General features: G+C 45.0%; 1 protein-coding gene across 2 annotated transcripts in view; it reads right to left on the bottom strand.

Moving 5' to 3' along the window:
• The window catches only part of GTF2A1 (general transcription factor IIA subunit 1), a 100,826-nt gene that overhangs the window by 46,078 nt on the left and 29,907 nt on the right, over positions 1-24,841 (bottom strand). For both annotated transcript variants that reach the window (XM_029597708.1, XM_029597709.1), the window contains exons 4-5: positions 13,443-13,507; positions 11,807-11,879 (exon numbers count right to left, since the gene is read on the bottom strand). In XM_029597708.1, coding sequence (XP_029453568.1) covers positions 11,807-11,879; positions 13,443-13,507 — 138 coding nt within the window. The remainder of the gene's footprint in view (positions 1-11,806; positions 11,880-13,442; positions 13,508-24,841) is intronic.

Genomic DNA, 24,841 nt, shown 5'->3' on the forward strand with positions numbered 1-24,841 from the left:
GGCTCAAGAGGAAGGGAAATCAGATACCTTCAAAACTAAGCTAACATTCCAAGTTGAGGAGACTAGAAAACATAAGTATCCCATCTGAGAGAGCTCCTGTGACTGTGCCCCTTGCAGCAAGCCAGAGCCAGTATCTGCCCTCTGCAAGACCTGTGAGTTATGTCTTCATCCCATTCTCCTCTGGTGCAAGGACAAGATTAAAGAAATGGATACCTCAAAAGGGAAATAGTCTAGAGTCTGTAAACTGGCCTTTCAGAAGCTCCATATTCTGATCCAGGTCTACTACATGATACACTTTTTGCTATACAGCCTGGTTTTCTTGTAGGGATGAATCTTCTGACTGGAGAGAGGGGGAGAGGAGGGAGTGAGAAGAGAGAACCCCCTGCTTGCTGCTCCAGAAATCTGTCCAGGCTCCTGGCTGGAGCACATGCAGGAGTCAGGAAGCCGGTTATGCTTCTAAGATATTCAACACCCCCCACCCCCACCACCAGCTCCTGCTTTCCTTTTTCACTTGCCTTGGAACTTCACTGGGCTGATCCAGAATCTACTTTGAGGTACCCCATCTGACTCCTAGTAGGCAAAGGCCCCAGTTAAGATATTGACTCAAAATATTTGTCTGTACTATGACCGGGTCCACCATGTGAACTGCTGCTAGGATCTGCAGGGGAATTCCATTCCAGACCAAATGTGGCTCATTTGCTATTTATTAATCTTAAAACACTGTAGATTTTAAACAGATAGTGGTTATCAGAGTGCCTCAGAACTATTATATTCCCTCAGCTTGTTCACATCAGCTAATGGCATTACATTGACAGCCACTACCCGGGCTGCCTTCTTCTGAGCTAGGGGCTAGGATTTGCAGAGTACTAGATTTTTATTTTATTTATTTATTTATTAAGGCTTTTATATACCGACTTTCTTGATACAAATCAAATCAATTCGGTTTACAATGAACTAAGCAGAATATACAATTAACCAATCAACAAGAGATACGGAGCATACAGTTACATTATAACAAGGAAGCCTTAACTTGGAGTAGGAAAATAAAGAAGGAGTGAACGGAGCAATAAATATATAAATAAAATGAAATAAAATAGAATAAATACTATATACAGAAGAGGGCTGGCTCTGGCCCTTGGCCTAGACCTGGACCCACTTGTTCTCCAATAGGACTCCAGTCCCTCTGGATCATAACTCCTCTTCCAATCTACAAGGCTCATGCCTATGCTGTGAAGTAACCAAGGAGGAGATTCCCTGCAGAAAACAATTATGAAAAGCTACTAGCTCAGGCGCCTTCTAACCTCCCAAAGAAAAAGTAGCCTTGCAACACTGGACTACTGGATAATATCCCGATAGAAATGCTCATCCTGGCAAGATCATCCAGTCAACGGTTTTCTCTAAAACTGACTACTGTAATGCTCTACTCTTGGGGCTCCCCATCTCCGCCACCAAACCACTACAGATGCTCCAGAACGCAGCAGCTTGAATCTTAACCAATACCAACCGGGGAGCTCATATCATCCCCATACTCCGAAACCTGCACTGGCTGCCAATAAAATACAGAATCTTGCACAAGGCACTCACCATAATCTACAAAACCATCCACAATCAATTCCCACTAGACCTTCAGATCCCTTTCAAACTCTACTCATCCGCAAGACCCAGAGAAGCATATAAAGGAACCCTACAACTCCCACCAACTAAATCCACGCGCCTAACTTCCACCAAAGAACGTGCTTTCTCCACAGCAGGCCCCGTCATTTGGAACAACTTGCTGATTGACCTAAGATTGGAACCCTGCCTTCTAACCTTCCGAAGAAAACTTAAGATTTGGCTTTTCCTCCAAGCCTTCCCCTAATTTCTAAAATGTCAAACCAGACTCAGCCCAACTGACTAGACTCTCGGACCAATCCCAGTATTTTTCATATGTATTTAACTTCTAGTTTATTGCTGTCTTTCTACTTCCCGGCTATTCTAGCCCTCAAGTTCAATCTCCTTGTTATATGTAACTTTGCTTTGGCCTTCTTGTTATATGGTTATTTAGTTAGTCCCTAAGTTCCATGTAAACCGGTTTGATATGAATCCTTTTCATGAAGGTTGGTATAGAAAAATGTTAAATAAAAAAATAAATAAAGATTCCCCCCCTCCTCCAACCACCCACACCCTCTGCTCCCTCCCACCCTGCAATGACTACTTCTAGACCACACTTCCTCCAAAGAAATCAAAAACATCCTCAAAAAACTTAAACCTGCTTCCCACCCCAATGACCCCATCCCCTCCAAAGCCCTTCTGGCCATCCCAAACGCCATAGCCAGCGTCATAGCAGACATCATCAATTGCTCTCTCGCACAAGCCACTGTCCCCGACACACTCAAGCACGTGGTAGTCAAACCCCTCCTAAAGAAGCTGTCCTTAGACCCCAAAAATCCATCCAACTTCCGCCCTATCTCCAACCTCCCTTTTATTGCTAAGCTAATGGAAAGAGTTGTTAATTCTCAACTTATGGAATATCTTGAAAATCATGAGATCCTCCATGTCTCTCAGTTCGGCTTCTGGAAGTACTTTAACACGGAGTCATTACTCCTCACCCTATCCGACCACCTTCTCAGAGGAATAGGCCAAGGTCACAGCTATCTCTTTGCCCTCCTTGATATCTCCTCGGCCTTTGACACCATCAACCACAACCACCTCTTAGCCCGCCTTGAACACATTGGCATTTCTGGCCTTGCTCTTGCCTGGTTCAAATCCTATCTCTCGAACAGGAAGTTCTCCGTAAAAATCAGAGAAACCATATCTGCTTCTCACCCCCTGCAACAAAGTGTCCCACAAGGCTCTTCACTCTCATGAACCCTTTTCAACATCTACCTTACCCCCCTATGCCAGCTCCTCACTGACCTCAAACTAAAGTTTTATTTGTATGTTGATGATGTGCAGATCATTATTCCAGTCCACAACTCCATCTCAGACGCTCTAAACCACTGGGAGAACTGCCTATCAGCTATCAATTCCCTGCTTACCGACCTCCACCTTGCTCTCAATACAAACAAAACTGAACTTCTGCTTATCTCCTCCCATGCCCCCCCACCCCCTCCTCCAACGACCCCAAATTTAATATCACTACTATTCAACCATATGTAAGAGATCTTGGAGTTTTCCTCGAACAACAACTAAGCATGAAGAAATACGTTAACTCTATCCTTAAAGAAGGCTTTTTCAAACTGAACGTCCTAAAAAAACTGAAACCGCTACTGCACACACAAGATTTCCGTACAGTGATCCAAGCCATTATCCCCACCAAACTAGACTACTGCAACGCCCTTTTCCTAGGGCTCCCCTACTCTACGATAAAACCACTACAGATGCTGCAAAATGCTGCAGCCCGGATCCTCTCAAGTACCCATAAATGTGAACACATCACACCCATCCTTAAAGAGCTACACTGGCTCCCGATCCTTTCCCATATCCACTACAAAGCGCTGAGCATTGTTCACAAATCCCTCCATGTGCACAACTCCAACTGGCTCGATCATCCTTTTATCCCCCACCGGTCGACCAGACCCACCAGAATCACCAATAAAGGCACCTTAACTGTACCCTCTCTTAAAACAGCCCGCCTCTCATCCACACGTGAACGTGCCTTTTCAATTGCTGGTCCAACCCTCTGGAATTCCCTTCCCCTGACTCTTCGCCTCGAACCATGCAATTTCAAATTTAAGAAAAAGTTAAAAACCTGGTTATTCAAGTGCGCCTACCCGGAATAACCTATACATACTCTCAGCTCCCTCATGTACCTCCATATCAACATAATTCTCTCCTTAAGTTAAGATTTCCGCTTAGTTCACATCTTGTTGTTTTAGCTATGAACTCTCGACTTCCATGCTGTTCTTAAGTTGTCCCCCCTCCCTGTTTTGTTCCCCTGTTAACATGTATTTTCATCCTTTTGTTCAAATGTGAACCGGTATGATGTCCCCACTAATACCAGTATATAAAAGCTGTTAAATAAATGCAAACGGCATGAGACAAATATGAATCTACGCCTAATGTACTACATTCAGGTCCATTTCCCTAAAGCCTAGGACCTGCAGAATGGACCACGCTTAGGATAGATGTGGAAGCGGGAGATCTGGACACTGGGAAGTCCAAGGCCATAAGAACAAAGATGGAGAAAAAATTAATAGTTATTTGATATAGTCAGCCTAGGGGTTCCACACTTGAATAAACCTGATTGCAGCCAAATGGCTTTCCTGTTCTTACTTTGCCATGAATAATCAGTTGTCTGACTAAAGGAGGAACCAGAATTATGGTTGGCACAAGGGGACAGCCTGATAGCTGTTAGTAAGGGATCCAGAATAACGCTCATTCTCAATGTTGTAAGCCCTCAGTGCTTAGACAAATACCTACAGTACCTGAATGGGAGAGTCTATATAAATAGAGAAATTTCTATCCTTTCTGAGAATCCTGAAATAAAAATAGTACTACACCCTGACCTCTTTTCAAGGGAGGAACCAAGGCCTACATTGAGGGCAACAGGGAACCCTCCCAAGTGGCGTCTGACCACCCAGAGCAGAAGACTCCAAGAGTTGCCGTGAAGGAGCATGCCAAGAACACAGTAGCCTGCATCAATGAGGCCTCTCCAGCTGAACCCACTGTCCTGGACTACCTCCTTGAGGAAGGGAGAAACCTTTTTTAGCAGATTGCTTGTAGTAGTCTCTGAAATAGCCCCAACCATGACTAGTACTGGAGGGTTGGGGACAGAGAAGCTTCTGATAAGCACTCACAGTCAGCCTCTGAACTTTGGTCCTAAATCTCCAGAACTATGACAGAAGACATCTCTCTGGTAGAGAGGGTAAACTGTACAAGGCTGAGATCACATCGAACATTGCCCTGTGGGGAAGCTCCCAAGAAGCACGGCTGTAAACACTATGGCCCCATCTTGAAATAGCCCAAGCCAGGGCATACAAGGGATATGACCAAAAGAGCTCCTAGCATCAGTTGCCTTCACTGAGCTAGACTGGCTAACTGTGAATCCCTCTCTGAGCTACAGATCCCAGTGTAGAAAGGTTTGAGCCCCTCCCCAAGCTCAGCACACTGTGGGGGAAGGTCATCATGGCCTCCTCAGAGGAATGCTGAACCAAATGCAGAAGAACTAGAAGCAAAAAGCCATTGGACATAGCTGCCTGAGGACATCAGAGGAAAAAAAAACCTGTTGAATTAGAGAATTTCTGTCTCAGGGCTCTCGGAATGTTGTGCATCCCTCCACCAGTAACTGATCTTATTTATTTAGAATCTTTTAATGTACCGATACTCAAGATAAATATCTTATCGTACCGGTTTACAGCAAAGCAAGGGAAACCAACATATATGAGAAAAAGTTACATAAAACAAGGTGATGAATTCAGGACAACTGTAATAAATGGAAATAGCTTAACATAGCGCTACTATAGAGAAGAAAACTAGCAAAGTAAAATACTGACTAGGTGAACGACTTGGAAGGTGATCCACAAACAACGGACGAACGAACAAGCAGTTTTTCAATCAAATAGTAGGTGATCAAACCAAAGCAGTGTTTTAAGAGGTGGCACTGTCTGTACAGGGCAACTGATTAGTAGAGATGGGGTTGATGCTAAAAGGGGGGGGGGGCGGGAGATCAGAGGGGCAGAGATCTTAAGATGAGGACAGCCCCATAGGTGATCCATATTCTCTCTCTTCCCTGGGAAGGGAATAAGTCCTTCATTGTTTTCGCTACCTTAAGGCTGTAATCTGGTGTCTCACACTGAGGAGATCCCATCTCCAACAGTCAGATGTAATGGGAAACACTTGGGAAGGGAGTGGGGCCTACAAGCACCCAGGAATATGGGATCCCTGTACGAATTACTGCCTCTCATTGCTCATCCAGAAGCTGCAAGGAGGTCACATCCCAGAATTAAGGGTCACCGGCTTCTCCCTCCCAAACAGCCTCCTCACTGAGGCTGTATCTCCTTCTGAGGAGGCTCTCGTCATGTCTGCCAGATCAGCTATAGCTTCCTCCTCTTCTTATCCAGCCAATGGCGTAACATAGTAAATGTTGTCAGAAAAAGATAGAAGTGGTCCATTCGATCTGCCAGCAAGTTGTCTGGAAAAAGTTGATGAAACTTATGGAGAGGGCTGACAAGACTAGTCCCCGACTTGCTGCCTCTATAGGTGGGCAATCCTCTTTTTTTTTTGCCAGTCTATCTGCAATAAGAGTGTCGTGAGGACAAGATGGTTCGCCTATTGATGTCACAAACATCCCTGAAAGGAAGCCCAGTGACTAGCTGTAAGGGCATTGGAACCCCGTCGCAATGCACAAGACTATCGATAAAACGAAAAGCTTCGTAAAGTCTCTTGCCATGCCCCGCAGTGCCCACAGGGCCGAGCGCTCTTGGACAGAGGCTCCCAAGACTGGGAACATCTATGGAAGACCATGCCACACAAATCATGTGATGCTGGAATCTCGTGTGCAATATAGAGTATTGGAGTATCCTCCAATCGAAGCGGTCAAGACATATTATTATTATTATTTATAGCTTTTATATACCGAGGTTCAATTAACAGGATTATCACTACGGTTTACATTACAACCAGCAAAAACCAACAGTGACACAGTCTTGTCTTACACTGAACAGGGTAGAGAAACCTGGATAACATAACTAGGGTGAAAGCAGGTATAGCAACATGGGTAGACATAACTTGGGCGAAAGCTGGGAACTTATATTGGGAAGGACTATGCTAACCTCCTTATGGAGACAGTAACATGATGATACGGATATATTGCCCTTGCTGGGTGGTGCATTGGATGAAGGCTAGATTTTCGCGCTTTTGTTTTTTCCTTTTAATTTGCTTATCCTCGATGACCGATATCTGAGGGAATTAAGAATCTGGAGCACCCAATCACCGTGGAAATAATGTGAGATCCATGTGCAAGGAGGGCCACAGTCCCCAGAAGGGGCTCCCAGGACTTATATCGCAGAGTAGGCTCTGCCGGATGTCGAAAGAAAAAACTTTTTTTTCCTTAAGGATCTCAAACATCTGGTGAGTGAGTAGGGATCTCCTGAGTCCCCATCTTGAGAATGTGTGCCCAGCTCTTCAGGATTTTCATGAGATGGATGGATGGACCGGTCACCCAGTGGTTCATCCGGGTCCAAGGGGCACCCCGTTCTCACAGATAGGAGTGTCCACGGTGGCTGGAGGAGGCACAACGTCTGGTGGAGACATCGCGTGGGGAACCCTGTCCACTGGAGGTGACATCATGGCCATGGTGCAGAGCCCTTGGGTGGATCGAAGCTAGCGGCACATTGCCATTCTGGCCCCATGGGAATAGGACATCCTCCGGAGTCCACACCCCACCTTCATGGAAGGTTCCTGAGCCACAATCTATGCCAGTGGCTGAAGAGAAGGTCCCTCCCCTTCTTTTTTCTTTTTTTTTTTCTAAGGGGCGGAAGGACCTGTAGGTTGCTCACGCACAGCGGGCGACCAGAGGCAGCAAGGAAAAATGACACACTAGCACCCAGCATTGAATGGGTCCCTCGTTCAGACGTCTTCACGTTGGTATCGCACTGTGGGGACACCCTCTAGACCAGAGCTTTCCAAACTTTTCATGTTGGTGACACACTTTTTAGACAAACATAATTTCGGGACACAGTAATTCAGTCTACTAGTAAACCAGAGGTTAAAGGTTAAACGAACGAAACATATTTCGACAATTTATGTATGTTTCCTTAAATATATACATAAATAAAATGTTTCACGACACAACCTATCTCATGAAAACCTTAAATTTATATTAAAAATATATATTCCAAGATTCATGTTATTGTTATAATTTATGAGAAACAATAATAAAACAAATTGTCTGTCCCCCACACACTCATCTCTCTCCTCCCCCCAGCACATGTCTGGCCCCCACACACTCATATCTCTCCCCCTCAAGCACATGTCTGTCCCCCCAGCACGTTTGCCCCCCACTCACTCATCTCTCTCCCCCCAGCACATGTCTGGCCCCCACACTCATGTACCTCGTCTTTTGATTGTTGCCAGTTAAGTGCTTCACTCCCTTCCATGATCACCAGACACTGCTGCTTGCAGTCAGTACTCCTCATGGCCAGGCCTCATCGGCAGCAGCAGCCAATGCAAGGATGGCTGGGCTCGTTCCACCCACCAAGCCCCCCCCCAAAAACGCGATTGACAGCAAAAATCACCCAATAATAAGCAACCCATAAACTGAAAAAAAAAAGTGAATCTCTAGGAAAAAAAAAAGCCCAAACTCACATCAGAGTTGACCAGGCTTGCGCGACACCCTGCACACTGCAGGCGACACACTAACGTGTCCCGACACACAGTTTGGAAAGCTCTGCTCTAGACGCTGGCGCCCTCTCGACCAATGCACTGGTCAATCGGAGGGTGCGTTGGCGATGGACACCTCGGACGTATCGGCGAACGGATTGATGCTCCAGCGGACGGCTCAGTGGTGCTTCGTGCCGGCGGGCGCATTTGAATAGAGTCAAAGCTGCCAATGCCTTTTTTTAATTCTTGCTACCATATACATATCTATATTGACCTTTTCTTGCTAAATATTTTTGGGTCTCAGTCTTGAGTAATTTTTGAATTCTTGTCATTGCCCCCGGATCTCTCATCAGCGCTGGCCTGGAATCGGGAGATCCACAGACGAGGTCCCATGGTAAGAATCCCTTTGTGGCCGGAGGCGGGGGACCCCGGAGAAGATGAACATACTTCTCCCTAGGGCAATCCTTTCTGTTTCTGACAGTTTGTCTTCTTTATCTCCCTTCTTTCTGTTTGTATTTTTTTTTTTTTTGTAAACACTGACGATAAGATCTATTTACTTCTGCCAATATCAATTTTAATTGAATTCTTGTCACTCATAAAGGGTATTCGGCTCCCTTATGTCTCTTTTTAATTTTTTAAGATATTGGATTCTTCTTTTTAAAAAAAAAAACAAAAAAAAAAACTTTGAGGAGAAAGAGAGAGCTCCACACACTCAGTCGCTCAGAAAAAAAAACATACTGAGGAGATTTGAGGCAGCGCGGGATCATGCAAGCAGGCACTCCTCATTAGCAAAGATCTGTTTTTCAGCTTTGAGAGCTCTGCCACCTAGTGGCACAGAGGATGTTCCCAGACAGCACGACTAATTCATGCTGCTTATCTACAGGAAAATACACTGGCTGACGCAGGGAGTCACTGTGACTTGCCTCCCCCTCTTTACAGCCTACCAGAAGCAAGAGGGAGAAAGGGTGATCACTTTATACCCCTAATCAAGTCTAAATCCAACAGTACCACAGAAAAGTGGGAGACAGTCCAGGAAAAAGGCTGTGCTAATTTTTTTTTTTTTTTAAATTTACTGCTTGCCATTACTCTTCAAGAATAGAAAGAGAGTATGCCATCAATAGCTCCTGCTACCAGACCCACAAAGAACAATGTCACCAGGGTCCACCTAGGGCTTGACCCTTCAGTGAAGGAACTCAGACCCCCAACTGAGTCTGTTCCCAAAAGGGGAGGGGAGAATCAGTCCTAACAAGACAGTCACTCAGAGTACCTCTAAGACTCTGCCTATGGTATACCAGGAACCTGAACCTATAGCCTTCCTGGGAGCAGCCTACTTCCAGCTGCTGCATCAGTCCACGTCTGCACCATCTGCTGGATATAGAGAAATACACAAGGGCTGAAGAGAACTGAAGTGAAGTCAGTTTTGAGATTTTTTTTTTCTGTCGCCATCTGCTGGCAAGGGAATATAACTTCATTTGTCTGGCTGATCAGGAAACTGTGGTATTTTCTACAATACCAATAAGCACTACTGAAAATTAAACACTAGAAAAAAGAAAAATAAAGTAACTGAGGAAAAAAAAAATATTACCTGAAAATAGGCTGAGAGAAAGTGCGTTCTGCGATAATGCTGTCCGTTGAGGTCACCCTGCACTTGTGTGGTTTAATTCAGTCCTGCTTGCCCATGGAGAAAATAGGTTTCCCCATGGGTGAATTCAAAATATTGATAAGTACATAGCTCCACCTTGTGTTTGCTGAATTTTTTTTTTTTTTTAAATCTCTCGATCACTAGCAACTAAAATTGATTATACAAGCTAAACTGACTGCCACCAAAATGCAGCTCTTAAATCAGAGCTCAAGATTCAAGTGCCTCAATGACAGCTTTAATAAGCTGGGTATTCATATCCCATAATACAAGGTCTTCCATGGGAGAATTTAAACGTGGAAGATGTTACACATAAGTAGTCATGGTTAAAACAGGGAGCATATCCCTTCTAGAGGGACATGGAAGGGATCACATAGTTATAATTAAATTCTGCGGGTGCTAGATTTTAAGCCAGCCTGGCAGAGGTACAAATATTGAAGTTTGTGAGTGAGCCAAAAAGATTACAAAAAATGACAGATTAGGGCAATAAAGAGATCGATGTCACGATGATAGCATTACTGCTTAAGCATCAAACTTATATTAGTTAAAGTGACTGTGTTTTTGCCTAGCACAGATGCTGTAAATAGGCATATATTGTGCTGTGAAGTCCTGCACTAGGTGCATGCCCTTTATTTAAAACTATTTGTAAGACATAGCCTATTGCTTCAAATGCAGTCAGAAAGATGCAGCTGAGAGGCAGCCAGCTGGTTAGCTGCTCTGCCTGACAGCAGATACCGGTGACCGACGTCAAGTGCAAATGAGGGAATATAACATTACAATTTAGTTCTTTGTTGTAGGACCACTGGTAAATGGAGAGTACAAAAAACAAAACTGGAAATGCCTCAGTTACCAGGACTAAAGCAGGTTTCTGATTTGGGCTGTTGAATATACAACTGAAAAGTACAGAAATTCTATAAATATATTAAGACGCCCCACGTAAAGTATTCAGCTCAAAAAAATAACAGCTAGATGCCATGAGTTTGCTCTCCAACATCAATGCAAAGACCCTGAATTTAAAATTTTTACATGATTTTTGCTTTTACTATTCTCCTGAGGTTTTGTCAGCTTTGCTTTTTTGTATTTTAACAGTTTAAGCATGTAAAATATTCCTCCTTAGTCATCATGGTGTTTTGGCATAACTATTTTGGAATTTACATTATGGCAGCATAATGTAAATGTTCACCTTAGTCTAAGATATTTTTGTAGTATGTTTACTGTTTCTAACATTTTATTTTGTACCCTGCTGCAAACTTTGGAGCATGTAGGCTATATATTCTTTTAAATAAAATAGAATGCACACTATCAGGCTTCAAGCTACTTATTCCTCCCCTAAAGCTAGACAATATGAAAAACAAAAGTATCAGTTACTAGACCAGAGCTGACAGTCCTGCCATAAAGCAAAAAAAAAAACAAAACCAAAACCCTGCAAATACATCCCCCACCCTCACATTTCAAAACAGCTTCATCCAAGGGGGTTCAAAGCAATTTACAACAGCACTCAAATTACTACATCAACTCAAACATCCCAACCCCACAACCATACCCTCATCCAATAAACTCATAAAATCCCTCTCCCACAGTAAATACAGTAAAAGCAAATTAGCCTTAAATTTATGTAATGATATTGGTTTGTTTTTTGAGCTATGCTTTGAACATTTTTTTCTTCTGGAAAGTGTAAAACAATTATTAAAAGAAATAAAATCCATTATTTCATATAAACCATAAACTCAGATTAAGACATCCATCACTCCCATAGCCTCAAGCATAAAAGCAATTCAAAGCAAAAAAAAAAAAAAAAAAAAGTAAAAATACAAATCTGAATGCATAAATCACAGAACAAAAATGTTGCATGGGCTTGAATGTTACCTGAATTAGTGAGTATCTGCTGAACAGGAGTACCAGCAGGCAAAGCCAGGGTTGCAGCAGCTGCTGCTGCGCTCTAGAGAATTAGAAAAAAAAAAAGGATTATCTCTCTAATACTTAGAATATAACACAAGATCAGTAATTTCAGACAAGTTCTTTCATTAGCATGGCAAGAGAGAAAATTTGAATTCTTCAGTTTTTTTTCTAACACAAGCCAATACTGCAACATATAGCCAGGAAAATTTCCTAGCCTTTTATAAAATACTTCATCTAATAGTCACACTGAATGGTATACATTGCTAAGAAAGTTCTACTGGCTATCAAAACCTAAAAATGTTTCTTCATAGCCAGAGTGAAAGCCAAAAACCAAGATTAGAATATCAAGTCAGCATCTTTTACACAGGAACTGTTCATATATCTGCTGCCATGTTGCACATCCCTGCTATCAATAATGCTCGCATCACTTTGATTAAATACAAAACCATCATCTTACTGTTTCAAAAAAGAATTAAGAAACTAACACCTGAAAATACCGACCTGACCGATATGACTGGCATGTACTTAATAAAACAAAATAACCCATGCACGACTAGAACTATGCTCTTTTTACAGAAAACTTCCTTCTCATGCACCAGTCTCCCTCTGCTGGCCAGTAGTGGGATGTATGCAAAACATCATTACTATTAGGATTAGAGCACTGCTGCCGAAATGCAGCCAAGGGGAAAAAAAAAAGCATGTTCCGGTCAGCTTCTGCACAGGGAAGTCTGGCGTTCCCACGACGCAGAGGACACAGGATACATAGCATATTGGAAAGAGAGCCTTCTCGTCCATCCTTGCAGCACTCTCTCATCACCACCCGAAGCACTATAAAAGCTGAACTGCAGTCTGCCTGCCCCTGATGGGATGCTGCTGCTCAGGTTAGGTGGTGCTTGTGAGAAAGTGCCACTGGAAGAGAGGCAGCAGTGGCAAATTATTTTCACTGTGTCACACATTCAGAACCTGCTCTCTGCTTCTGGGGGCCAAGGGGTGCTTACATAATCTAGTACCGATGGCAGAAAAACAAAACAAAACACAAATGCACCATCACACTGACTTTTTCCTCCCTGTAAATCCTGCCCTGTGTACAATAGTCCTTAAATTAGCTGAACTAGCTACTTTATAAAATGTGTTGCGACAGCTAAAGGCTATGCAAAAGTTAGGTGGTAGTTAACAGCTAGAGATGACTTCCTGTGTTGAATGTCTTACTTTCTATCTCTTCTTAGCTGATAGGACAGCATCAGGAAAGAACAGAAGATGCAGCCATTGCCACATTTCTTGTACGACCTGGTTTGGTAAGCTTGGGGTTTTTTTTTATCTATATAAATGGCATTAAAGTGGACACATTTTTTAAAGTACTTGCTTCTCTTATTCACTGCAACATCAAAAAACAAACAAACATTCAATGAAATGTTACGCATTTGAAAAACATTTTTAGTTAATATAAACTATTGCACTGCCATCTGCATTGTTTGAAAAGAGAAAAAAAAAAAAGAAGTTGCCAATTTCTTTTTGGGGGGGGGGGGGGGGGAGAACTTTATCATGAACTGCTTCTTTTAAAAGCCCAACCGGCACAGTTACTAAAGTTCTGAATCTCCCTTACCATGCCCGACGGATTAATGTGCTGTAACAACTTGGAATCTGGCATAAGAACCTGCTGTTGAGGTGCTGTCAATAAAAGAAAGCAGGAGAGAGAACACACAGTCATATCACTAGTTCAGCACGTGGACGGCATTCATGCAAGCACAGACGTTGTTGGCAGATAGAGACCCCCGCCCCTGCATCACCAGACCCTACTCAATCTCCTCCCTTGCCCGTCCCGCCCATGCTGGAATTCAGGTCACAGTTCTGGCTGCTGCCATCTCTCTTTTGGTGACCCATTCTGGACATATGCTGCCCTCTCAATAAGGAGCACTTTTCTATCAAGCCCGCCTCCCTCCAGCTTTCTCTCACTGCCCCTGGTTCTCGAGCTTCCTTCTCCAGAGCACATAGTGAAAACCCAGTAGATATTTGAAGGTTCTCTTCCCCACCCCTCCTGAGTACATTTTGACTATTTAAGCCTGTGTGTACCATTTCAGTAGCCCTCCTCTGAACTGTCTCCATCCTTTCAAAGTTCTCACAAGAAAAAGCAGACTCCAGAACTGAATACAGTACTCCCAGTGGGATCTTATCAGTGAGCTGTATAAGGACAAAATTTAATTCTTTTTACTGGCAATCCCTTTTTATTCATTTCAGCAGGCTAGCTTTAGCTCTTGGCTTTATCTCACTAACGAGTAACCTTCAGGCCATTTCCAAATTACTCCTATTCCCTTTGGCAGTTATCCGTTCCCGTCTTCATAATAAAGTGGCTAAGTTTTTACATCCCTAATGCACGATTTTACACACTCTTGCACTGAAGAACGACATCCAACATGAAATTTGAGAATTAAGGGCAAGCACTTAATGTGGCTTACTAGCATTTCAGCAACGCTTGATAAGTCCCACATAGGAATATTCCTAAAACAAAATGCACAACCTGGGGAGCTGGACCCAAAGCGGCAGGCTGGATTAGAAACTGGTTGTGCGACACAGAGGGTGGTGATAAAGAATTCATTTTGAGCAGAGAAAGACGATTGGTAGAGTACCTCTGTGATGGGTCTGTGGCTAGTCCAGTTTAATATCTTTATGAGCAACAATGTTAGGTTCTATTGTAACCAGTCAGTTGTGCTAACACCATCTTAGGCAGGAATTTGGGAGAAGAGAGCAACACAACCCCATTATGACGACATTTTAAATTAGGTGGAGAAGTCTTGAGAGCCTGAAGCTCACCGATTCTACTTGCTGAAGTGATAACCACCAAAAATATGACCTTCCCAGGCAGATATCTGAAAGTCACAAGAGTTCAGAAGCTCAAAGGAAAATTGGTTCTTACCTGCTAATTTTCATTCCTATAGTACCACGGATCAGTCCAGACAGTGGGTTGAGCCTCCTGTCCAGCAGATGGAGACAGAGAAAAACTGAAAGGGTATCCTACATCAGGACAGTGCTCACCCTGCGTCCTCTCAGTATAATCGTTATCAAAGCAGACAACTAGTAATTGAAAAAAGTGAACCAGAAGATCAAGCAATTAACCAACTGTATCCTTCAATTGAAAACAGTAAATTCAAACAGATCAGAATTTGCTAATGTGTTCCGGTGCCTTATATATATCAGATAGGAAGTACACAGATCCAAAAATACTGTGAAAGAAACTTCGAGCGGATGTATGTAGTCAGGGAGGGAGTCTGGACAGATCCGTGGTACTACAGGAACGAAAATTAGCAGGTAAGAACCAATTTTCCTTTCCCCGTACATACCCAGATCAGTCCAGACAGTGGGATGTACCAAAGCTTCCGATCGTGCCTCAGTACCGATGGTTCCGATCGTACCTCAGTAACCGCAATTTCAAAGTTAAAATAGGAAATCATGAATCCAAAGCCATTCCTCTTAACCAAGGAGTCCCACAAGGATCATCCCTGTCGTCCACCCTTTTTAATATTTACTTCCTACCTCTCTGTCCTCTCTCCAGCCTCAAGCTACCCCACTTCATTTATGCAGACGATGTACAGATACTCATCCCTATCTCAGACACTCTCCCGAATGCCTTAAAAATCTGGAACTCCACGCTCCTCTCAATCAACAAACTGCTAAATTCTATTCATCTTTCCCTTAACACCACTAAAACTGAAATTATGCTAATCACGTCACCAATCCACCACATCACGCCCCTCCTACCATCTCTCCCACCACCCTCCTTTCAGCTTTCCCAACATGCCAGAGACCTAGGGGTCATCATTGACAATAGCTTTAACCTAAAGAAGTTCATCAGCAATACCCTAAAGGATGGCTTCTTCAAACTCCAAACCCTCAAAAAACTGAAACCTCTTCTACACCCCACTGACTTCTGCACTGTACTTCAAGCAACAATTCTATCCAAACTTGACTACTGTAACTCCCTCCTCTTGGGGTTACCTAAGAATGTCACACAACCCTTACAAACTCTACAAAACACCACTGCTCGAATCATAACCAACACACGCAGAAATGAGTATATAACCCCCATACTCATGAACCTTCACTGGCTCCCTATTACTTCTTGTATTCAGTACAAATCCCTCTCTCTCATTCACAAAGCCCTTTACAACCCAGAAATGTACTGGCTTAACGGTTCCCTTAAATTCCACCAAGCCAAGAGACCCACAAGACACCAATATCATGCAACCATGCTAACCCTCTCTCACAAAACCACCAAACTGGCCGCAACTAGAGCTAGTCTACTCTCTGTATCAGGACCAACCCTTTGGAACACTATGCCAGTAGATCTACGCCAAGAGGCTTGCCATAAAACATTTAAACGAAAACTCAAAACATGGCTTTTCACTAAGGCATTCAAATAGTACATAACACCAAAACTCACTCATTTGCTCTCCCCTCAATCTTCTTTGCCGACAAAACACTCTCCCTGCCACACACTGCTTCTACCCTCACCACCCCTCCTCTCCCGCGTCCCTGCCCCTAACAGATCCCTCAGTTCTAACTTTCCGATCCCTCATAAGATAACTCCCTCTCTTAGTTGCTACCATCTTTGATTTTCAACTTCATGCCTTGACTTACATATCTTCAATAATGTACACCCTGTATATAGTTTTATTAACATATATGCTATTTCCTCCCCAACGCATCTATTGTAAATAGATCCTTGCAATCTATGCAATTCCTCCTTTCCCTCCCCCATGCAACCCTTTCAACTCTTCATTCCCCTCCCTATATACAACCCCTCTCCCCTTATACTTTCAGTCCATCTTCATCTCCCCTCTACCCCCTTTCTTTCTTTCCCCCACTCCATCCCCCAATCATTTCTCTCAATACCGTTCCCAGTTATCCAACAACCTCTATTTAAGTCTCTCTATTTAAGCCTCGTTCATTGTACAGTTTATTTAATTTATTTTATTTCATTTTATTCACTGTTTTCCTATAAGTTCTATGTAAAGCCTCTGTTTTGCTGATTTTGAAGTTATAATGTAAACCGAACTGATGTTTTCCTACGAAGTCCGGTATATAAAAACCATAAATAAATAAAATAAATAAATAAATAGGGTGGGACCGAGACAGTCCCTCTCGAAGCACCTGCCTACCAAAGGAACCAAAAACTGGTGCCTGTACATCAATGTGATAATGACGAGCAAAAGTATGCAGAGACTTCCAAGTAGCTGCTCTGCAGATTTCCTGTGGAGAGACCGACTGACTCTCCACCCAAGAAGTAGCCTGTGAATGCAAAGAATGGGCCTTTAGGCCCTTCGGAACCATCCGGCCCCGACAGATATACGCTGACGCAATCGCCTCCTTTAGCCATCGAGCAATCGTAGCCTTAGAAGCCTTGTTTCCCTTATTTGGGCCACTCCATAAGGCAAAGAGATGATCAGAGACTTGAAACTCGTTTGTAACCTGTAAATATTGCAGAAGTACTCTTTTTACATCAAGGCACTGTAAGTCACCACCAGATGTGTTCCGAATGTCCTCAGAAGAAAAAGCAGGGAGTTCCACCGACTGATTGACGTGAAAGGAAGACACAACCTTTGGCAAGAATGAAGGAACAGTCTTAAGGGAGACACCAGAGTCAGAAAAACAGAGGAAGGGCTCCATAAAAGACAATGCTTGAAGCTCTTTACACCCTCGTGGCGGAGCAAATAGAAACGAGAAAAATAAACAGTCTTAAGAGTCAGATCCTTAAGCATGACCCACCGGAGGGGTTCAAAGGGCACCTTGCAAAGAGCTCAAAGCACCAAGTTAAGGCTCCACGAAGGACAAGTAGCCCAGACAGGTGGTTTCAAATGCTTGGCTCCCTTGAGGAAACGAACGACATCCGGATGAGCCGCCACCGCATGACCATTGATACTTCCCTAAGAGGGACCCGAGAACGGCAACCTGGACCCGCAAAGAGTTGAAAGACAAACCTTTGGAAAGGTCATTCTGGAGAAAAGAGAGAACCTGGGATACTGGAGCCTTGCGCGCCGGCACGCCAGACTCCGCACAGAGACATTCTTAAACACTCTCCACACCCGAACATAAGCGAGAGAGGTAGAAGGCTTACGGCCCGCAACAGGGTGGATATGACTTCTTCCTTATACCCCTTCTTTCTCAGTCGCCCCCGCTCAAAAGCCAGGCCGCTAGACAAAAGCGATCCACCTGATCGAAAAATACTGAACCCTGCTGGAGCAGGTTTGGGAGGTGACCGAGCCGAAGAGACAGTCTGTCTTCACGGTTCACCAGATCCGCATACCATGGCCTTCAAGGCCACTCTGGTGCTACGAGAATGATGGACCCCCTGTGGAGTTCTATTCTTCTGAGTACTTTTCCCACCAGAGGCCAAGGGGGAAACCCTAGAGGAGAATGTCATGAGGCCAGGGAAGAACTAGGGCCTCCACCCCTTCTGAGCAATGCTCCCTCCTGCGGCTGAAGAATCTGGGGGCTTTTGAATTGTTCAGAGTAGCCATCAGGTCTAAGTGTGCCACTGTTCTATGTAAAGCCCCTTATCTCTGTTGGGCAGTTTATCGTTATATGTAAACCGGAGTGATTTATAGTCTCTATAAGAACATCGGTATATAAAAATTAAAAATAAATAAATAAATAAGTGGGGAATCCCCCACGTGCGGATGATCAGATCCATCGCCCCGGACAACTCCCACTGTCCGGGGTCTAGACGTTGACGACTGAGGAAGTCTGCTTACACATTCTCCTTCCCCGAATGCGGGAATCTGCCAATCGATCCAGGTGATGCTCTGCCCAGGAGAGCAATTTGCTGGCTTCCAGAGCCACCGGACGACTTCTGGTGCCCCCCTGTCGATTGATATAGGCTACCATGGTGGCATTGTCGGAGAGCACTCGCACCACCTTGTGACGAATCAGGGGCAGAAATACCTTGAGAGCCAGACAGACCACTCAAGCCTCCAGGCGATTGATGTGCCAGTGGGATTGAACTGGGGACCAGCATCCCTGTGTAGACTGAGTCAGACACACTGCTCGCCAGCCGGAGAGGCTGGCGTCCATCGTTACAATAACCCACTGAGGAGTTTCCAGGGGCATCCCCTTCAACAGGTGGGCGAAAGAGAGCCACCACTGTATGTCGGCGATGGTAGCATCGGAGAGCAGCAGAGGTGCTCAAAACTCCTCAGAGACCGGTTTTCAGCGGGACAGCAACACTTTCTGTAACAGACGCATATGCGCAAAGGCCCAATGAAACAAATCTATAGTTGATGCCATAGAACCCAGCACCTGGAGATAGTCCCAGGCCGTGGGGACTGAGAGAAATACCAGATGTTGTACCTGATCCATAATCTTGAACGCACAATTCTCGAGTAACGACACTTTGCCCACGCGGGTGTCTAAGCGCACTCCCAAGAACTCGAGGACCTAAGAGGGCTTGAGGTTGCTCTTGGAAAAATTGATTATCCACCCGAAGGAGGTGAGGACCGACGAGACCCAGTTGACCGCCTTCACACACAGTTTCTCTGACTTTGCCCAAATGAGCCAATCGTCCCGGTACGGGTGGACTAGGACTCCCTCCCACCAGAGGAAGGCCGCCACTACAACCATAACCCTGGTAAATGTGCAGGGAGCGGTGGCAAGACCGAACGGGAGCGCTCGAAACTGGTAGTGTCATCCCAGAATGTTGAAACGAAGCAACTTTTGGTGGTCCTGACGAATCTGGATGTGTAGGTAGGCCTCTCAGATCAAGAGAGGCGAGGAATTCACCTGTGTGCACCGCCGCTATGACAGCCCTCAGGGTCTCCACGCGAAAATGGGGAACCTTGAGTGCCCTGTTGACTTTCTTGAGATCCAGGATGGGACGGAGGGATCCAACCTTTTTGGGCACAACGAAGTAGATGGAATACTGGCCAGCTCCCCGTTCCTGAGGTGGGACCGGGTCTATGGCTCCAAGGGCTAAAAGCCTGTCCAGAGTCTGGCAGACTGCCGGCCACTTCCGCGCGCCGCAGGGAGAGATTAAGTAGAGGTCCAGGAGATCGAGCAAATTCTAAAGCATAACCTTTTTGATTACCTCAAGGACCCACTGATCCGCAGTAATTTTGAACCATTCCTTGAGAAATAGGGGCCGCTGACCACCTAAGTCTGGAACGGAGGAATGGGGCCGGCCACATCTCATTGCAAGGGCTTTGTGGCGGGGCCTTGGTGGGTGCAGTCTCTGAAGGATCGTCATTCCCCATGCTGTTTTGTTGAAAGGAACCTCTTGGTTTCTGGAATCTGTGCTGCCCCGTGAAGCGAGAGTGAGATGGAAAAAACTACCTGGACTGTTTGGGGTGGTCCTCAGGCAGCTTATGAACCTTGTTATCGCTTAAGGATTTTATAAGCTGATCCAGGTCCTTGCCAAAAAGCAATTTACCCTTGAAGGGAAGAGTGCCCAACTGTGATTAGAAGAGGAGTCTGCAGCCCAATTCCTCAGCCAGAGGAGGCACCTAGCTGAAACCACTGAGACCATAGCGCTGGCTTGAACACTGAGGAGATTGTAGAGAGCGTCAGCTCTGTAAGCCACTGCAGCTTCCAGCCGTTCTGCCTGTTCCGCCTCTGCAGACGGGAGGTCCTGGGTGCTGAATAATTGCTGAATCCACCTGAGAATTGCCCGCTGCATGAGACTGCTACAGACTGTCACCCTAACTCCCAGTGCCAGAACTTCAAAGATCCTCTTGAGATGAAGCTCCAGCTTCCGATCCTAAAGATCCTTCAGAGCCGTGGCTCCTACCAATGGGATGGTGGTGCGTTTGGTGACCTAGGACACAGAAGCAACAATTTTAGGTACCTTACGCATCTCCAGGCATTGATCTGGCAGGGGATAAAGCTTGTCCATCGCCCTTCCCACCCTGAGGCCTGACTCAGGAGATTCCCACTCCCAAAGCAGGAGCTGCTCAGTCCCGCCAGGACCGGGTCCACGGTGCATGAGGTTGAGGCAGTGGGTGGCTCCTCCGGGGGAACTTCAATGCCAAGTTCATCCAACACAAAGGGAATGAGTGGGTCCAGCTCCTCCCGTTGAAACAGCCTCAAAACTCTGGGATCGTCCCCATCGGCAGGCGGATTCGGGAGAGCCAGATCTGAGTCTGGCTCGGGATCCGGCAGAGGCGATGGTTGAGGAGGGTCTGGAAGATCTGGTACGTCCGGCACGGTCCTGACCCTATTTCTGCCTGGTAGCTCTGGGGCCCTACCCGGTGCCCACCCGAGGAATCTTAGCTGGGGGGGGGGGGGGGATCATTCTGTTCCTCCAAACTAGCTAGAAATGATTTGTGCATTAAGAGTACAAATTCTGTAGAAAAACGATGTTGAACCCTCCCATGCAAAGAGAGGGGGGGGGGGGGCTCAGAAATTGGATAGGGGGAACCCACAGGGCTAAGATCGGGCAGCGAAGGGTTAAAATTCAGCTCTGGGGGATCCTCAGGGCTTGTATTAGGAGGGAGCTCTGGAGACAAAATGGCCGCCATTCCCGCGGTTTTTCGCGAGGGGGCCATCTTAGGAACATACTTCACGGCCCGACCCCGGACCACCGATTTAAAACGCTGCCCTGGAGGGTCCCTCCCCTACGGGGAGTCATAATGAGCAAAGCCCATCACGGGAGAGCCAGGCTCCCCGCAGGCCAGGCAGGTCAAAGAACGCGGCATCCGCTCCGGGGGGGGGGGGGGGGGGGGGGGAAAGCACACTTGAGAAGGAAAAACGGCAGTGCCTGGCTAACATGAGCTGAAGCAAAGGAAACAACCCTGCTACGCTCCTTCCCCTGTAAGTGCTGCTGAAAATGCTGCCGATTGCTGTTTGCCTGTCAGTCTGTGGGTTTGTTTGTTTTTTTTGTGAAACTTTAAGCAAGCAGAGGAAAAACCACCTCTCTGCTATAGAACCAGAGGCAAGAGTCTCTTCTGGGTCAGACTATGCAAGTAGGGGGGAGTGACTGGACCACAAGTATCACCCCAAGCAGCCAGGCTGGAGGTCACCGGGAAAGAAGGCCCCAGGCTGAATCAAGGGAAACAATCCCCCCTGGGACCCAGTAAGAGCTAGGAGACAACTGTCTCCCTTTGCACATATTCTGTTTTGGGTTTTTTTTGGGGGGGTTTGTTGATTTTTTTAAAGACTGGAATAAACGATACTTATTTGATCCTGAATCAACCTACTGGGAAGAAGAGGAAAGAAATCACCAAATAGAAGATAACAATGCTAGGGAACCGCAGGTTCAACTGCCTGAATCTGCTGGAGACAGAGAAATATTGAAGAGACGCAGGGTGAGCACTGTCCTGATATAGGATACCCTTTCAGTTTTTCTCTGTCTCCATCTGCTGGACTGGAGGCTCAACCCACTGTCTGGACTGATCCAGGTACGTACAGGGAAAAAGGGTTTATCAACTGGGCAAGTACAACACTGAGCTCCCCAAGACACAGAGGGTGGCTTAATGGGAGGCTTCAATTGAAGCAGGCCCAGCAAAAACAGAACGAAAGAGATGGAGGTTCCCTTATGCATGGTGGTGATAAGCACCAAATACACTAAGGTGAATTGAAGAGTTTGTTTTGATACTGAGCAGACAGATGTAGAAAGTACTCAAACAATTATCGTATGGGGCAAGAGAAGGTAGCTCGAGGAAGTTTACCTGCTAGAACTTTTCCTGAGTGGACCGCAGGCCCTGGGTGCTGAGCCCCTCTACATGAGCTCCCTAAGCCCAGGTTGGATGCGTCTATCATGAGGACAATTTGAATTGGAGAAATTTGGAAGGGGATTGTTCTGACCAGACTAGAACAGTCTCATCTCTAGGACAGGAGTCTCTGAGCAATCATGTAATTATGGATGCCATCTTATAAGTTTTGAATGGCCTACAGTCACTGAGACCTTAAGGTGCATTGGGCTCTCCTCATATGAAGACATACCTTAGGTGCAACATGTACTGTTGACGCCATGAGACCCAACTGTCTCAATGTGTGCCATGTGGATGGCTGCCTACTCATAATTAACATCAAGAAAACCGAACTAATCACCCTTGACAAAAAAATCAATGACTTACCCAGACAAGCACTCAAAACAGAAAACCCAGAATCAATAATCTCTCCTGTCGACCACGCCAGAAATCTTGGAATTACAATTGACATAGAATTATCCTTCAAAACTCACATTTCAAATAAAATCAAAGAAGGTTACCACAAATTACTGACACTCAGACCTCTCAAACCCTTCCTCTCGCAAAATGATTTTAGAACAGTCTCCAACTACTCCTATTTACAAACCTAGACTACTGCAACACCCTTGGCCTCCCTTTTACCACCATACGTCCACTACAAATACTGCAAAACGCAGCCACCAGGATTCTTTCTGGAACCAAGAAACAAGATCACATTACACCTATTCTTATTTCCTTCTATTGGCTCCCAATTAAATACAGAATAGAATATAAAGTCTTATCAATCCTCCACAAATTAATCACAGGACAACAGAAACATTGGCTATCTGAACACATTGAAATACACGCTTCAAAAAGGAAACTTCGTTCAATGAATAAAGGCCTCCTCAAAATTCCTCACGCAAAAATCACGAATCTAGTATCAACCCGAGAAAGAGCTATATCCATCGCCAGCCCATCTCTATGGAACTCCTTACCTCTCAATCTAAGAACTCAATTTGACACCAAAACTTTCAAAAAAAACTTAAAAACCTGGCTTTTTACCAGAGCCTTCTCAGATGATCTTAACCACCAACACCATCAAACTCCTAACCAGACAACACAAAAGAAAACAGAAACACCGCCCGATCAACCCTCGATGGAACAATAAAACCTCGAACTCTACAATAGACATCTAAGAACTTTTTTTTACCTATATAAACTTACCCCTTCAATCCCTCAATGTTACTCAACTTTATCGTTTAAACTCTGTTAAATCTCTATTGTTACTCTCCTAATTTTCCATGCCCTGTAAACAGTTTTGATAGCAAAACCGAATATAAGGTATACTAAACATGTTAAATAAATAAATAAATTTGTATCTCTTCTGCTTTGGACATCATGGTAGCAGCCCTTTGCTGCAAAAGGAAGCTTTTGCCCGAGTCATGAATAGCAGAGCTCCAATAAACTCCAGTTGAAGAGATGAACTCAAATGAGATGTGGGATGGTTGGCAACTAACCCTAGTAATTCCAAAACCTGGATGGTTATGTGCATCAATTCCTCAGCATCTGCCAGAGATGCGCTCTTGACCAACCAATCATCCAGACAGGGATACACGTGCACCCCCAGTTTGCATTAAGGGTGCAGTCACCACCTCTAGGCATTTTGTGAAGACACATAAGGCAGACACTAGCCCAAAGGCTGAATATAATACTGGAGATGACGTTTTCCCCACCACAAATCAGATACTTCCTGTCACTGGGGAAAACCTGTGAGTTTATGTATCCTTTAAATCAAGAGAGCAGCACCAGTCCCATTTTTTGAAGGAAGCTGATTAAAGTGCGAAGGGAAGTCATCTTGAACTCACTTTTGATGAATATATTTAATGCCCTTAGGTCTAGGATGGGATGAAGGCCCTCAATTTTTTTTTGGACTCAAGAAGTACTTGGAGTAAAATCCCCACCCTCTTTGCTTGATGGAACAGGCTTAACCACACTGGCCAATAAAAAGGAGGAGAGCTCCTTTTGAAACAGGAGCAGGAGGCTCCAAAACTGTGACAAGGGCTTCATGGAAAAAGACTGAAGGGACTCCATGTGGACGTGTGTTATAATGGCATAAGTCAGCATGCCCAGTGAGGCACCGTGAGTCAAGTTGTAGAAATTTTGAAGTTTTATGTGCTGGGCTCCATTGGATGTCACGAGGACTGCTATCCTGCTTGACCTCAGAGAATCTTTAGTATTCCAGCATAGGGACTAGGATTATCGCAATGTGGTCTGGAACCAGTCAAAAAAAAAAATCCCATCCCCGGTTTTAACTGGGTTGCCAAATAGAGTTTGGAGCTTTTACAAT

Source organism: Rhinatrema bivittatum, chromosome 4, assembly GCF_901001135.1.
Source record: "Rhinatrema bivittatum chromosome 4, aRhiBiv1.1, whole genome shotgun sequence".
NCBI lineage: Eukaryota > Metazoa > Chordata > Amphibia > Gymnophiona > Rhinatrematidae > Rhinatrema > Rhinatrema bivittatum.